Below are 17,179 nucleotides of genomic sequence, written 5' to 3'. Positions count from 1 at the left end.
GGGTGAACAGTGAAGCCACCCATAAAGCGGCTCTTCGTAACTCCTATACGAGGGAAATACATGCTGCAATAACAGGGGTTCTGGGGATGACGCATCGACAAATGATGTTCATAATCACCTGAAGAACGCTATCATTGATGCGGACGCAAACATACTTGGTGCCAGTCGCAAAAAAGTCGGAAGGGCTAGTTCGATGATGAATGTAAGCTAGTAACGGTAAGAAAGAATGCCGCATTCCGAGTAATGTTGCGTTTGCAAAGAACGAGGGCACGTGCGGAGATTTATCACGAACTTTGTCGGGGGGAGGAGCGACTTCACAGGCGAAAAATGAAGCCTACGAGAACCAACAGGTCTGTTAACTCGAAAAGTACAGGGAGAAACCGCACGACGAGCGCGTTTTACGAAGAAGTCAGCAGAGGGAAGCCTTATGCACCTCGAAGGCTTTCTACCGAGACAAAGAGAGAAATCTGATTTTCTACAGAATGGGCATATTGGAGTGCTGGGTTGAATATTTTGATGAACTGGTCAACAACCAAAACATCGGCGAGTTGGAGGTCCCGCCAGCTGAAGAGAACGGACAAATATTGCAACCACCAAGTATAGAAGAAGCACTTTGTGCACTTCAACGACTTGAAAATCATAAGTTGAAAGGTGCCGATGGAATTATAGCAGAAGTGGTTAAATATGGAGGTGAACAATTACACCAAGCGATTCATCAACTTATGCTGGAGGTGTGGGACACCGAATCAGTGCCTGACGACCCGCAACGAGGTGTTATCTGTCCCATACATAAAAAGGCAGATATCACGCAGTGCAGCAATTATAGAATTATGACGCTTCTTGCGCTTTCTGAGTACCGTCCATATAAGGCCCAGAACATCATTGGCCCATACCAAAGAGGTCTCACTGCAGGCAAATTGGATTTTCTCTCTGCGGCACGCAATGGAAAAACCATGGGCGTCTGGTTGTGGATAAAATCCCGAAGAGTTTATAAGGGCAATATCTATGGTAGAAAAAGAGACGAGGCAGACCCTGCCTGAGATTGAGCGATGTCGTAGCCCAGGAAGCCAGACATGTTTTAGGGATATCGAATTGGTGGACCTCGACGCGAAACCGGGATGTTTGACGTTTCTTATTAAGGCAGGCCTAGATCGGGTACCGGTTGTTGCGCCTTTGATGATGATTTTGTAATTTGTACGCTTGGTACTTCAACGACCAGATTTTTGTCCAAAATTTTCCACTGCAACAATGAAAGCTATAATGTGCATTTTCCAGTCTTTTCTTCTCGTGGACAAGTTATCAGTCTACCTCGTCTTTGATTCCCAAAAATTACTTTCTGCATCTAGATTCGACTAGTTGTACTACTCCTTGAAAGGGTTAGAATTTGCAATCAGCCCGTACTTGGGTTTGATTACCATGAAACGTATAACGCCGTGCAGGTGATCATCCTACAGAAGCGGGACATTTCAAAGGCGAATACAAACATCTATGATGAACCGGAATTTGAAGTCGCAACAATGAAATTGAGGGGCTTGCTGTCAACCACTTTGACCGTCGCTTCTTCAACTTTCAAATGCGACATCGAAAATTAGTAATCCATTTTGTAATGATCGCGCATACAAGCTTTGCGGTAAACGAATAACCGCATTTATGCCGGTCTTTGCAGATTGGCGGACCCCTATTTAAATGAATATTTAGTGGGGCATTGTTACCTTTAGCTTATTGTATCCTACATGCGGCTTTCTCAGATATGAATCTCGAGAAATACTTTAAAAATCCCCAAAATTATGGTAGAAAATTTAGTCAAATTCGCTATCACTCATTGGGGGCTGATAATACCAATAATTATCAATATCCGCGCTTTTACTGATAACGATTAGGTTAGTAGTGCTGATTGACATTGTAAACGGGAATAGTACATGTTTACAGCTAATAAACTATCAGGTTGTCCACAAAGTTTTCGCACAAATATTAATGTGACAATTAAAAAGCAATTAGCAGACAAACCAAAACAGCAGGTACAACATGTGATATCCCAATGGAAAGGCCAGAGTCCTAACTATAAAATGCATGGTAAATTATCCTTGAAGGATCAGTGTTGTGAAGGATATTCAAGGATAAACATGGAATTCGACAAAGTACATTTTCGTCATTGCATTTTGTACGAGTTTCAAATGGGGACGAAGGTGCCGAAGGCGATTGAAAATTTGTCGAAGGTATTCGGAGAAGGAAAGGTAAAGCGCAGGACAGTTTACGATTGGTTCGAAAAATTCTACAGCGGAGACCTGACACTTGAAGATGAACCTCGCTCAGGAAGACCCTATACGATTGATGACGATATCCTGCGCAACAATCTGGAAGCGAATCCTTTTCTTTCGACACGTGTGCTTGCAGAGGATCTCGGTGTATCAAAATCAGGAGTAGCAGTAGCCATTACGCGTCTTGGATATGTTTTGAAGAGCACAAAGTGGGTACCGCACGAACTGACTGAGCGAAATCTGGCCGATAGAGTGAGAATTTGCTCCGCTAAGCTTTTACGGAACGAAAACGACCCTTTTTTGAATCGATTGGTAACTGGCGATGAGAAATGGATTGTGTACGAAAACGTAGCGAAGAAACGAGCCTACACTCATCGAGATCAACCGGGTCCATCGGTAGCAAAGCCGTCTATTCATCAGCAGAAGCGAATGCTCAGTATATGGTGGGACGTTCGTGGCCCCATACACTACGAGCTTTTGGGACCAAACGAGACCATTACCGCCGATAAGTACTGCGAGCAGCTCGACAGATTAAACACCCAGCTACGTTCGAAACGACCAGCATTGGTCAACAGGCGAAATATTGTCTTTCATCATGATAACGCCCGGCCGCATACATCTTTAACTACTCAGCGAAAATTGAGTGAGCTTGGCTGGGAAGTTTTGAGTCATCCTGCGTATAGTCCCGACCTTGCTCCTTCTGATTACCATTTGTTCAGGTCCCTCCAACATTTTCTGGATGGTAAAAAAATGACTTCTGAAGCTGACCTCCAAAGTGCACTTCGCACGTACTTTGAGGGGAAGGGGGAAGAGTTTTATAGAGGGGGGATTTTGAAGTTGCCCGATAGATGGAGGGAAGTCGTATCTAATGGAGGCAATTATATATTAGATTAAATAATTAAAGGTTTTTATAAACTTATCTGCTGAATTCTGTCTTTGATTTGTGCGAAAACTTTGTGGACAACCTGATATTTATTGGTTCGATACCCTGAATAAATAGCTCCTCTAATTCTCAAAAACTAATACGATTCATGAGTATGGATTAAGAAAATTCCGCATGTGCATATTTATGTAGATACTTGTGATTAAGCGACACACTCACACTATTCATAGTTATTGCAGATAAATATGCGTACGCAAGCATTGACTCTGGTCCATATAATTATAAAATGTGGCTTCGTTATGGACTGTATGATAAACCCATTGATTAATGAATCTGTTTTATCACACTTATCGGACGATTAAAAGGAATACGTGAATGTTATCAAGGTATCAATCACCAGTCAATCTCTTCAGTCTCGCATTAGCTTTCAGCTGCGGAAATGCCGGCAAAACAAGATTTTTGGAGCTGATTGCTGCGTCGTTACTTTTAGTTGTGCTGAAGGGTCCTTGGTGTTGAAGCAAAGCTTTCTCGATGGGGATGATTTTTTGAAAATTCCTTGACGAAAATTGACGCAAAGAAAGTTTGTTTATTCAAAATTGTGGAAAAATCCGAAAAACGTTATCACAAGGTGTAGTTGAATAATAACCGAAATAAATTCCATCGTTTTATCAGTTGATCAAAATTTGTCGAAAGGAGCGATTCTGTTGTTATTGGTAATCAAATTTGGAAACGGTGCAGTTATTTGATAAGGATACTCGAGAATAGGAAGCAATACATAAAGACGACAGTTTGGACTAAATTGTTCCAGTCTTTGATTTGGCTCAGATTGACAGGCATTATCTATCTAAATTGGTTCTAAGTGCGGCTGTTGTGTAAATACTAACTGTCGCTGACGGTTGAAGTCAGATAAGGTTTCTTTGTCGCGAATTGCAAAACGGACTGCGATATCGATCTTTTACATAAAAGTGACCTTTCTTTTGTTTATTACTGACCTCATTTTTATAGGCTTTCAGAAATAATAAATTTAAAAAAAAACCGAAATTTTATGAAGTGCATGTTCTTAGTGAGGTAAATTTAGTGACTAAAATGTGGACAACATGTGCATGTGCAATCGTTGCACTTTGTTTTTCTGTGGGATTTTCCTCTGGACATTTATCGAACGGTAATATTCTCTTCTGTAAATTTTTTACGGTAAAATTCGCTTATTTTACATTCACTGCAACTAAGTTGCATAGGCAAAAAAAAATTATAATAAATAATAAAAAAATGTTCCATTCAAATTGAATCCACTTTAGCTAGATCTTTTTTAATGCCAACTATCACTTTGCTACCTTTTGACAATTGAGTGATTGGAGTATAAGTGATTTATTCTCATCTTGAAAGCTAGGCGTAGGGAGGGTTGTATCAGTTCCTTCCCCATTTGGATGTTTATAAATAAAGCTCACTTGCGCCCTGAGTCTAAAGAAGTCAAAATATAAGAAACGTAGTTATTTTTTTAAAAATCACTTTATGGTCTCCCACTAGTTACGAAACATATCCGTTCTTCACTGCTTGGAGATATTTAGGCAAAAAATCAGAACTGATTTATAATATGAACATGTAGCTTTTCCTGTTTTTTATTAAGTTTTTATGTAAAACAAAACCTTATTAAAATCGATTCACTGTCATTCTGTCTGTCTGTCACACATACTTTTCTCCAAAACGGCTAAACCGATCCGAACGAAATTCAGAGGACAGATGGGAACTATGAAATCCCACGTATACAGCGAGTGGCATAAATTTAGGTGGAGTTTAAAGGGGGGCTCCCCATATATGGAAAGAGGGGATTTTAAAAAAATTTCACCGGATATAGTCGTGTAGGGTATCAAATGAAAGAATTTGTACTTTCCGAAGCTGACGTTAGTTTTGGCTTGCATTGCAAAGGGCACGAGTAAGGAGTCAAAATGTACGCACTTAAAGTGAGACAGGACTCATTTTCGGAAACTACCCAACCCAAAAATCCGAAAAAATCAGGATGGTGTGCTTAGATGAAATTTAGGGCTCAAAATACGTCACATTCCGATATCTGCCCAAATAAACTTACTAATAGTATATTACCAACTTTTAGAAATTAACTGAAAAAAGCCCCCTTAAGTTCATTCTAGGAGTACTAAATTTTGTACCGACATAGAGGACTGTCTCGTGCATACGCATGCCACATATTATGGAAACCCGACTATTAGTATCAAAATTATAGCAGTTCAAACTTATCAATTTCCAACGAATTTACCGCATCCTAAGCCATACAAATAAGATGCTGACGTCATAATTAACGAGAATAGTTGACATTCGAATGAAATATTAAAATTCTATTCATGAAGAATCCGCTTCTTTCTAGCCCTTTTTTGTGTTAAATGCTTCTCATTTGCTAATAATATTAAACTCAGAGTCTGAAGCGTATGAGGTTGACTATTGTCAATACAGGACTTTCCATCAAATGATTTATTTAAATCGCTTTCTAAAAACTAGAGAGTAATGGCATTTTTAACTATGTGACACTGAGCTGTCATGCGCTCGTCGCTCCTCACATCTTCTTGTTTTTTTCAGCCTTTATCCCGTTCACAAGTGGGGTTGGCTCGTCGTGATCGGTTTCCTCATTTTATTTTATCGAATGCCTGATCTGAATGCAATTTCATCATCATCAACGGCGCAACAACCGGTATTCGGTCTAGGCCTGCCTTAATAAGGAACTCCAGACATCCCGGTTTTGCGCCGAGGTCCACCAATTTGATATCCCTAAAAACGGGCTGGATAATCCTCATCCATACGGACTAAGTGACCTGCCCATCGTAACTTATTGAGTCGGATTTTATCCACAACCTGACGGTCATGGTATCGCTCATTGATTCCGTCGTTATGTAGGCTACGGAATCGAAGGATTTTCATTGTCTTTTATAGTCGGCCAACACTCACAACTATAGAGAGCGGTAGACGTACAACGTTGCGGTAAATTTTAGATTTGAGACGTTCGCTGATACGTCGATCACAAGGAACACCAGTTGTGGAAGACCACTTCATCCAGGTCACATTGATGCGTGAAACAATTTCATGAAGCAGTTCTCCATTCGCTGATAGCATTGACCCGAGATATTTAATTCGCTCAGTTCTGAGCAGGTTACTGCAGCTGACAGCGCTGAGCAATTTAAATAGCTCGAGTTAATGCTATCAGCCAATGGAGAACTGCGGTATCCTCCTCACAAAGGGAAGCAGAAAACCTTTTAAACCTGAAGCGTCAAGTTTCCAGTTTCCCGACTTGTTACATATAGATATGTATGTCGTGCGCTATGGAAAGTGATAAATAAGTGAATAAGTAGCTATCGAAATACGTATCTACATGAAATAAAAAAACCTTATTAGAATGGATTCGATATTTGCCTGTCCGTCTGTCTATCTGCCTGTCACACCCGATTTATTTGGAAACGGTTAAACCAATTGCCACGAAATTTGGTGAGAACCTGTGGTCCGTGAATCCCTTTAAATATAGTCAGTGGTGCCATTTTCTGTTAATTATAAGGGGGTTCCCATACATGTGAAAGGAGGGTGTATATTGTTTTTTATTGTTGTATATTGTTGGAGTTTGAAAATATATATATATATATTATAAAGGAATATTTTGAATTTTTCGGCATATACGAATGGTAAAACGTGAATGGGAAATTTCTCCCATAAGATGACTCCGAAACCTTTATACCCGAAGGGTCCAGCTTCCGGTATTCCGACTTGTTTTTATTATTGGGGTAAACTACTAGCATCAGGAACGATCACAATTTTTCATGGTTGACTTCTTTTAATAAAAAAGAAGAAATATATAAATATATGCATAAGTTGGGGTTCCAGTTACTTAACAGTTCAGATTGTTAATTCATTTTATCGTTTATCGTTAGGGATTTAAGTTCCCGTAATCACGGTATAGTAATTGCCTGCAATGAAAAATCAACTGGGACCCAATTAAAAACTAAGTCAATTTTATCTTAATCTAACTTAACCTATGTTTACGCAAGCTAGCGTATTGCAGAATCTATGAAGCAATGCGGAGACCGGGTTTTCAATAGGCTTATCTACTTAGCAGAAATACTCATAAATCTTTTGCAATTTTTGATTCGCGTCAAATTTTTGATATTGTGATGATGATCGATTGAAAAAATACCAGATATGCTTGGGGGAATTGAATTAAAGAGGAGAGTTCTACTACTGTTTATTTCTTTAGGGCGTTTTCCTTGAATATTTAGTATATATAGAAAAGGCGATCAATCTGGAAACCCGCAACTACGAAAGACGGAATTTAACTTAAAATATTTACTGTTAACTCAGCCCATTAAGCTCCTGTTTGTAGGAAAGGGTCGCTAAAAGAGATAAACATTTTTAGAGACAACTTGTTTTCGAAATATTGATATTTGTTGAACAAAAAATTTCTACTAGCGCCGAAAACGGCCCGCGTTCAATTTTAATTCCTAAAAACTTTTTGCAAGAAATACTGCGACCACGGATTGATGATAGAAATTTGTCAGCTAGCAGCCTCTAAATTTCGAAATTATCTTCCTACCGAAAAATCAACACCGCCTCGGATTGAGGCTAATCTTACACCTATGACCTTTGGTAACCTTGAAAACGGTTTTTGATTATTGCATAATTTGCAAGCTCGTTTCTGTGCTTTTGAAGGCAGGATTCTGGTCCATATTAAAAGGAGCATTACAATTGTGCAGCGTTACGCATCAACGGATACTTCTGATGTGGAAAAGGATGCTTTCTATGAGAAGCTACTTCCAGTTTAGGAAGGCTTTCCTAACGGTGAAATTGCAATTTATTATAATAATGGGTAATCTGAATGTCAAAGTGGGTTCTGGCTACCTCCTGTTTGCGTTCTTGGTAACCATAATAATGGTGAGGGTGGAAGAAGGGTTTGTAAATATCTGCGGTTTCCACTGTTTCGTCATCGGTGGCATATTGCTTGAACATAGGGTTTGCCACAAGGTCAGCTTAGTTTCGACTGACCAGCAAGAAATTTCGAATCATATAGACCATATTGTGATCAGTGGTAGATTTCAGAGTTGTCTTTTGAGTGTGCGTAACAAAAAGGGTGCTGACATCAGTTTGGAAAGCAATCATTTAAGGGGGTCATCCCGTGTGTCGGGTTGGAGAAATCGATTTTTTTTTGCACGAATTGTATCTATATATAGTGGAGAATATGTGGGCAAAGGGATTTTCCGATATTCCGAGTCGTTCAGAAATTACAGCGTTAAACAGGTAATGAGTCTGCAGCCGCGGCTAGAGTACTCGATGAGAAAAAGCATCGAATCTTTTTTTACTTGTTAGTTTTTTACCTGGGCCTTATAAATTCGAACACAGGTATAAATATAAAAAGATGGAAAACCAATCAATTGTCTAAACTTATTTGCTGTTTGGAATAAAAAGGATAATCCAGTTTAGAGTGAGCACTGAAAGGCTTTCAAAGCTATACTCAGTTATATTTTGGTGTAAGTAATGTGCTGTTTGTGTGTTCAGTGATTTTTTTAAATGGATCGTACGAAGGGATATCGCTTTAACGCTCAACGTCATGCTCGCACTGAAAAACGAATATTTCATGGGAATCGATACTTATCAGAAAAGAAAAAGGACTTCGCATCAACATCAGTAAAGAAACTTTTAGCAAGCATGAACATGGATGTTCCAATTGCGACAAGTTTTGTATATTGTATATTGGATTTTGCTGGAGTTTTCTCCGGTATTTCTGCAAATTTCTGCAAATAATAAAATATACGTAGTAGTAAAAAAGGAATGCGTAGGACATGTCGAGAAAAGAATGGGAACGCGGCTTAGAAATGCAAAGAAGAATCACAAAGGCATTGGTTGAAAAGGGGCTGGAAAACTTACTGATGAGGTTATTAACGACCTCACTACATTTTTGGGCTAGCTATTCGTCGACACGCAAATTCGATAGAAGGAATGAAGCAAGAAATTTGGACAACTTTCTTCCATAAATGTTCTACAGATGAAAATCCTCAGCATCAAAATTGTCCAGCAGGCGAGGACAGTTGGTGCAAATGGTGCAAAGCGGAAGCTACAGGAGAACTGGATAGTTTCCACCACGAGAAGGCACCTTTGACTGAAGAAGTTCAAACAGTCATCAAACCAATCTCCGAAGATTTGTCACGAGATGATCTCTTGAACAGATGTTTAGGAGCAGAGACCCAAAATAACAATGAGTCGTTAAATGGACTTTCGCTCCTAAACACCTTCATTCTGGGGCCAAGGTCGTAGAAATAGCCACTTTTCTGGCTGTAATTATTTTCAATGAAAGATTCAATGGCATTCTCAAAATCCTAGTGACAATGGGATGTCAAGTTGGTCACATATGTCAGGTTTATGTCGACCGCCATAATAAAGCGCGAATTTGGCGGTCCCAATGACGATCGACTGACCTCGCTAAAAGAGCCAGAATGGAAACCAGAGAGCAACAATCGGCCTTACAAAACTTTTTTGAAGAAACGGAGGATGCTCTCTATGGACCAGGTATAGCAGATTAATAGTGGGTTAAAATTTTACTATTGATAACCACATTTAAATTTTCAAATACGTTTTTCTCGAAACTGCATCTTGAAAATCGGCTGCCACCATAGCTCAAAATCTATCCAACCAAACTCTTTGAAATTTTCACGACTTCTTTAATACATATTTCTACGGTCCGCAAACTAGGATAATTGCAATCGGACAGGTCGTTTTTTTTATTCATATTCATATTCATCCAAAAAATTAAGTTTAAAAGCCCACCAAAAATTTACCTTTTAATATTTTCTGTCCACGTTAAAATGCTGTTTAGTTTTTTTTCCTCAAATGAACATAGCGCCCTCCAGCGTGGCAGCAGAAAAACACCTTTTTTTGGAGATGGGTGCATAAATTGACACGTATTCCAAAAACTAGTTACGATATCAAGCTGAAAAATTTATCACATATACTAGAGATATCGGTAAACATATGATGGAAAAATCACATTTCTAACTTTATCCAGTCCTCCAAAGTAATTTTTCAAAAAAAGGCAAAAAAAACGGCCTTCACACGGGATGACCCCCTTAATAGTTACTCTACTACCTTGGCTTATTTGTAGTGGTAGCTTTTGCTCCTAGGGGCCCCTGAAATTCCACGATCCGGCTTTTTTCCAGAAATGAGAAAAGCCAAGTGCTCCTGGGGCAACACGTTCATTGGCCGTCTTTTAAGAGTGTGTTCCATTGCAAGGCGTAATCAGCCATGGTGTTGTCGCCCCTCTCTAATGTGTGACCTATTCATTGCCACTTCTGCCTATTGATCAACTCGCCCGCGGATAATTAGCCTATTAGCCGACCGTGTTCGAAATATTATCAGCGTATGCTGATGAGTTTTTTTAGTAACTTAGTTATTTTCCATGTGCGATTCCCATACAGCAACGCAGGAAGCAGGGAACATTCGGCTGAAACGATGCTTCCTAGATATACAAATTGATTGACGTTTCCGATGCTTTAATTAATCGAGTTAGTGAGACTGTCAGACTGAGGACCTTCGTGGTTATTCCAAGTTCGAATCTACTTGTTCTATATTGTTCCAAATCCAGAACTATTTGGTCAATGTCTTCAATATCTATGACTCGGCGGGAGGGCAAACAGATGTCATCAGTGTAGTCGAGGCGTTTGAGGAAAGATGTAATGGTCCATTGAATTCCCCCGCGTATGCTGGACAAGGCAGCACGAAGAGCGTCACAAAAAGAAATAATATCGGTGACAAGATGGAGGGCTGGTGGACTCTGCTTTCGACCTCAAGTTCCTCGGAGATGTAATATCGACGCGGTCGTGGCTTTCTGCGATATCATAAGAGCTACTGCTTTGATAATACTTATTACTTTCGTCGTTACACCAGACAACCCCCCCCTAAGACTGTGTCGGAATCTTTTTCGAAATCGATGGAGAGCGGGTGCAACGGCGATCTCTTGACACTTGCTTCCAAATGATCCACAGGTTGTTGATGTGATTAATGTAGAAGGGATTTGAGCGAGATCCAACCTGTATTATGTCGTTCAAAGTTTCAAGAGGCTCGTTGATGCATTCCAATATTATTTTATCTATTATCTTTGCGACGGCAAGTTCCCCTCCAATTGTCGCCCTCAAGACGGGTACAGTTCTTTGAAATTTTAATCATCATCTCGGATTCTTTGGATTTCTACATGATTGGAAATAGCAAATCTGTGGTAACTGCAGATGATGAATAGCTCTCCGGGAAGAACTTCAACTCCAGCGGCTTCACTCCGTTTCAATGCCTTGATGGCTGAGATGAGTTTGTTTCTATTTGGAGGAGCAGTCCGTATAATCCATAAGAGGCGGAACTTCACTGGAGGTGATATGTGTGCGGCTATGGGCCGTGGTGAAATTTTCCTACCACCTCTTCAGTTGTTGATCATGGTGATATGGTATAGGGTTGTGAAATCATCGCTATCTGCGGCAAATTCCCTCTTGCCACGGTGCACACTACATTGAACTTTCCCGGATTTCACAAGTTTTGGAAGTTCGGCCGTGTTACACTCGGTATTGCTTGCAGCAGTCAATGCTGCCTTCAATCCACTCCTTTCATTGATCCGTTTCCATGATTCCGCAGTCAGGCAGGCAGGCCAACGATCGAAAGTGCAATTTTGATAGTGCCCAATGCTCATCGATGTTCTCAGGCAGGTTACCCAGTGTATCTGCCGTCCGATAAACAAGATAGCTCTCCCACTCTTAAACGACATATGTTACGTACATTCGCAAAGTGGTCAGTCTCATTGCTAGCACGGTGGATTTAATACTCAACGGACCTTATGGCAAGTTCCGTGCTTGAACAATGTGCTACCAATGATGAAGCGGTGCAAGCTGCAGAAATTTATAAACCTCTCACCATTATCGTTACCAAGCCCATGCTTCCCCCCACATGTCCGAGCCAGGTGCTGTCAGAGTCCACCTTGGCATTCACCCATTACGATCACAATGTTTAGGAAACGTTTCCTGAGATGTGTGTAAATTATCATAGACATCATCCTTCTCCACTATAATTGCGATGCTTTTTAACTTGGATCTGAATCTTGCAAAATCCTGTCAGTGATTGGGTCCCAGGTCTAGAAAGCTCCTCTTGCAGTAGCCGTTAATAATAATCCGTCACCGGATTCCATAGTACAAAAGCACATTGCACCAAGAGGGAGACGAGTTCTTTCCAAGAACCACTTTGTTTAGGCTCAGAATGGCCACCTTATATGACTGGAATTCTCGCAGAGATTGGTGAAATCAGCATTCTGGGGATCCTTAATACCGTTCGAGGAGCGTGCTCACAATCCATTTTTGATAGTCAAATGTTGTAGCCGTGAGCTCAGTCCTTAATCGCGGCGTTGTTGTCGTTTCGGTTGCAATAGAGTTTCGAAATTCACAGGCTGCTAGCCCACAAATTTATATTTCTTTTAGTCGCCTTTTATTACAAGCTTTGAGTGGATTTTTAAACCCCAATTCACAGGGGCGCATCAGAAATATCTTTAACTTTGGTGCTGGTGAAGGCCTGGTTAACTCTGGAAATATGAAGATGAAACGCAGAACGCAAGGAGATGAGAGCTCTGCTGATGGGTGTGAACAGGAGTGAGGGGGACGCCCTGGAACTCTGGTATGAGAAGTGCAGTGCAGCCTACGGCCGTAAGCTTTTCGATGGTTTTGTGAGTGACGTTAACGGTAGGCACCTCATTCTCGTTTATGAGGTAAAGTGATAGAAGGAGCACTTTACTACTACTAGGATTTTCAATGGTATAACATCTGTTGAAGTTCCATCTCTTATCGAGCCATAGAATATCATAATTGGCGAATAAGAATCAACACACACTAATTAATCGCTAGAAACACAGCGAAGCTTATCGTCGTGTTGCCATTAGATTCCTTCAGCTCCCCTATAAAATCTCCCTTTTGCATTCCTTTGGTTTGACTAAAGCTTCCTCCAAAGTCCATTAGTTTTGTATGAAATTTGACCTTATGGAAAATATCGGTCTATTACCTTTCTTAGAGTTAATCATAAATCAGGGACGTAATCTCTTTTTAATGTCACCTATTCCCATTAGTGCAGTGGCTAACACCTTGATTCGGGCTTCCGTGATCTCTTTTGAGGATTTTCTTCCTTTGCTCTTGGCAGCCCCTGTTGCATTCTTCCGCGACTTTGGCTAGTCAAGTGTTCTCCCTTTCATGCCCCGCGGCCTCTTCTCTACTTTTCTTTTCCACTTTTATGCTCTATGAATTTTGTTGGGTTTGTATTTTTCATCCAACTGCTATTATTTAACTCTTTATTCCTTTTTTAAGACTATTGGATGCAATCTGTCAATTAAGAGCTGTCTGCCTGCTTGTGGGTAAAATATAGTTCATTTTGAAATAGTTGCAGCTTTTGACGCGAAATCTGGGTTGGGATATTGCAATTCGGAACTAGAATAGGGAGAATTGAGAATAGTCTGAAAAGGGATCTCTAATTGGAAACATTTGCCAGGATAAGCCATATGTCGGGGAACTGTTGACAGAAGACAGGCAGACTAATGAATTTGTTCTACTCTTACTGGATAGCTTCAGTCTGAATGGCTGCATCGCATTGACTCATTGATTCCAAACTAATGAAGTTGTTGGCCACAATCATGGAAGGCTAACATACTACCCTATATGCATTCATCTGAGGGTGCCAATAATTCAGAGCCCATCCATCTACGGAGAGACATCTTCCAGGGGGATTCGTTGAGTCCCCGTTGGTTTTGCATGGTACTGAATCCTTTTCATGCTAACTGAATAATGCTAGAAGGTATGGTTTTGCAATAAAGTATGGGCTGCGTGCTAAGTGCGAGCTAACATACTTGATGTACTTAGATGACATCAAGTTGTATGCCGGTACTGACGACCACCTTCGAAGTCTGTTAGTAGACATGTTTAACCGTGATATTCGGTTGGAATTTTGAATAGAGAATTGTCGTATCCAAACCATCCGCAAAGGCTATCACGAGCCGCATGCCAAGCATAGCATTGGTGACCTCTACTTCCAGGATATGACCTCGACAGACTTCCACAAATACCAACGAATCCTGCAAGGTTCTTAAGGATGCTCTGCTGTCCAAATTCTTGCGACGTATTAAGCTGATACTGAAATCGCATCTCTCGGGGAGGAATAAATTATGCGTATTTAATGTATTCGCTATCCCTTCATTGGCGTAATGATTCGGAATATGGCCGTGGACGAAAATCGATCTGGAAAACGTCCAGCCGCGGATACTTTGCCGTGAAATAGGAGATCGGAGGCAGGGGCGTGGTTGACGTAGTTGCACAACATCACCGCCCAGTCGACTCACTATGCGCTTATTTTTACAGCGAAGAAAAGGTGAGTCCCTGGCAGGCTGTGGGCTGACACCATTTAACTTGAAGAATCGATCTTTGAAACATCTGAGTGGATTGAAGTCGGACCAAGAGCGGATCGATGAATGGAAGTCGAAGGCAATGCACGGTAAACACGTGAATTGTTTTTGGCAGCCATTTGTCGATTTGCATTTGTCGAACAGGCGGCTATGTGTTGGGGAGATGTTCGCTGAGAAGGAGTAATTTATGTGTGCCATTCAGGACGGCGTGAGCACCACCCGAGCTTATAAAAAGCTCATAATGAAAGAGCGGGTGGAGAACGGCAGAGAATGTGCAGTTCGGCGTTACGTTGGACTATCTCATTTCTGGCTGGACTGAAATGGCACTGGTGCAATACACAAACAGGCAGGTAAGGTGATTCATCAAAACCTTGCATACAAACATGGGATGACCACGAGAGCATGTCCGGTTTGCCGGTATAGGCCACACGCATTATTTGATAGTTGCATATAGTTGATAGTTGATCGTCATACACCACACAACAAGCCTGACGTGCTGTTAATTGACAACACCGGTCGCTCCCCGTATATTATTGATGTTGCTATCCTTCATAATAGCAACATTGAACGGAAATACGTGAAGGTGAACCATGAACCAGTGACTCGGGAAAAAAAAAATATGAGGTGATGACGGCTTTACGGTTTCTTACCAGGGCAAAAGCAAATCGTCAGACGCTGCCCCACCTCTGCCCTGTGAGCAGCGTGATCGAAGCGGCTCGCAGGTGTTTAGTGCTCCTTTATATTATTCGCAGAATACAACATGACAACAAAAGCTTGGCCAGAGCTGAACATTTTTTTTAAGTTCGGCATCAAGTGGATGCGGAATTAGGACCCCGAAATTCTCAAAAAAATATTTTCAGTTTTTTTCTAGCACCCCACTGGAATTTTCATTTCGAAATCGTAGTTAACCCAACTTACCATACCAAACCTTTTTACTCAACTATTTATTTATCCAAACCAACGTGAGGATATTCGTCCCGTCAGCTTTGTCAGTCTTAGTAACGTTGAGGCTGATTGCGGCCTCGATAAATAAGAAATCGTTCGGATTAGACAAAATACCTTCTATAGCGATGCGATAACAGTATCTCAACTACCTTATCCTCAATCGTCAATCCCTGCCTCCTTAATGCTATTTCCGCATTAATTGCAAGAATGCTCGCTTGACTTCAAAAAAGAGCCTTAACTGTTAAATCTCGATAATTCGCCAAAGTTTTTGAAAGCACTATTAGATCGGTTGAGCGTGCATTTTTTGCGCTTAACACTGATATCCTTCTCGGTATCAATTGGAGGACATCCACTACAGCCTGCTTATAAGACGTGAGGAAAACGTTCGACTTCTTGTGACAATACGGACGGCATTTCCGTGGTGAAGCTATATTCAAAGTGTCGATTTTATGGGCAATTGGGAGTTAGGTCGTATTTTGAATTTTCTGAGGTTTATGAATATGAAGGCAATTTTGTTTTTGCGTTTGCGATCACTTTCGCGCTGGCACAAAAGTAGACATTTTTATAACAATGTTCCAGGCCGTTTACGTTCTTGCACATAATTTTCAGTAGCTTTTGATTTTTGCAGATGTTGGAAGAAAACTAGTATCCCTGTCATCAGAAAATGGAAACGGACTCAGTGTTATAAGCAGATTCATTGGTCGACAAAGTGAATTGAATGCAACAACAAACAACAACTGCAGTGATTCATCAGGATCAGGGGGATCTTTTCCAGCAGATTTGTTCACAGGTCAGGCTTTTCTTTCTTTCTTTTATTTACCCTTGTAGAAGGATCAAATCAGGATTTTTTTTAAATAGACTTCTTGTATTAAAAATTTATCTTTTCAGATGAACAACTGAAAAATGGAGCTTTTATATTGTATCTTGTCGGCGCCATCTATAGCTTCTCATTTCTAGCATGCATCTGCAATTATTACTTCTTGCCAACAGTGGAGTGTATTTGTGAAGACCTGAATATTCCGAAGGATGTGGGTGCTGCGATAGTTATGGCTACTGCGGCCTGCCTGCCTGATTTTTTTACAAACTCAATAAGTACGCTTATAACAAATTCGCAAATGGGTATGGGCAGTATAATCGGAGGACTTATGTACAATACGTTGGCAGTACCAGGAATAGCGGGTCTGGCTATCAAAAAAGTATAATTTGTCATTTATCTAAGGAGTGATAATGTTACAATGAGGATTATCGTAAAGCTTCCGTTTTAGCCAATCCAACTTGACTGGTGGCCTGTTTGCAGAGATTCCGTAATTTACATATTCCATACATGTGTATTGATGTTCGTCGTTTGGGGTGGAATAATTACTTTTACGGAATCATGTATACTTTTATTTTTTTGCATTTTGTACTACGTCACTATCATTCTAACGAATTATAAAATGAAGAATAGACTGAGGACATTTGTGGAGGATCAGCTGAACTGCTGCATAACAACAAGATATGGTAAGAAAATAAACCTGGTGGTAGCATATATGTATATACTTTTCCATCACTTCTTTGTATAGCATAAGGTAATTTTATTGTTATTTTTTCCGCTACTTCACTTGCAATGAGATTATATTTCAGTTTTACTATTAACACATCTAA

The 17,179-nt window shown here is 40.5% G+C and overlaps 1 protein-coding gene across 1 annotated transcript in view; it reads left to right on the top strand.

Annotated features, from left to right (window-relative positions):
• Nucleotides 1-3,567: 3,567 nt before the first annotated feature.
• The window catches only part of LOC119655837 (sodium/potassium/calcium exchanger 4-like), a 28,309-nt gene continuing 14,697 nt past the window's right edge, over nt 3,568-17,179 (top strand). Inside the window, exons 1-4 of the mRNA XM_038061943.1 lie at nt 3,568-4,303; nt 16,164-16,325; nt 16,424-16,731; nt 16,801-17,035. Of these exons, the coding sequence (XP_037917871.1) occupies nt 4,228-4,303; nt 16,164-16,325; nt 16,424-16,731; nt 16,801-17,035 (781 nt within the window). The 5' untranslated portion in view covers nt 3,568-4,227. The remainder of the gene's footprint in view (nt 4,304-16,163; nt 16,326-16,423; nt 16,732-16,800; nt 17,036-17,179) is intronic.

This window comes from Hermetia illucens, chromosome 4 (genome assembly GCF_905115235.1).
Source record: "Hermetia illucens chromosome 4, iHerIll2.2.curated.20191125, whole genome shotgun sequence".
NCBI classification, from domain to species: Eukaryota; Metazoa; Arthropoda; class Insecta; order Diptera; family Stratiomyidae; genus Hermetia; species Hermetia illucens.
This window is presented reverse-complemented; position numbering and strand designations above follow the sequence as displayed.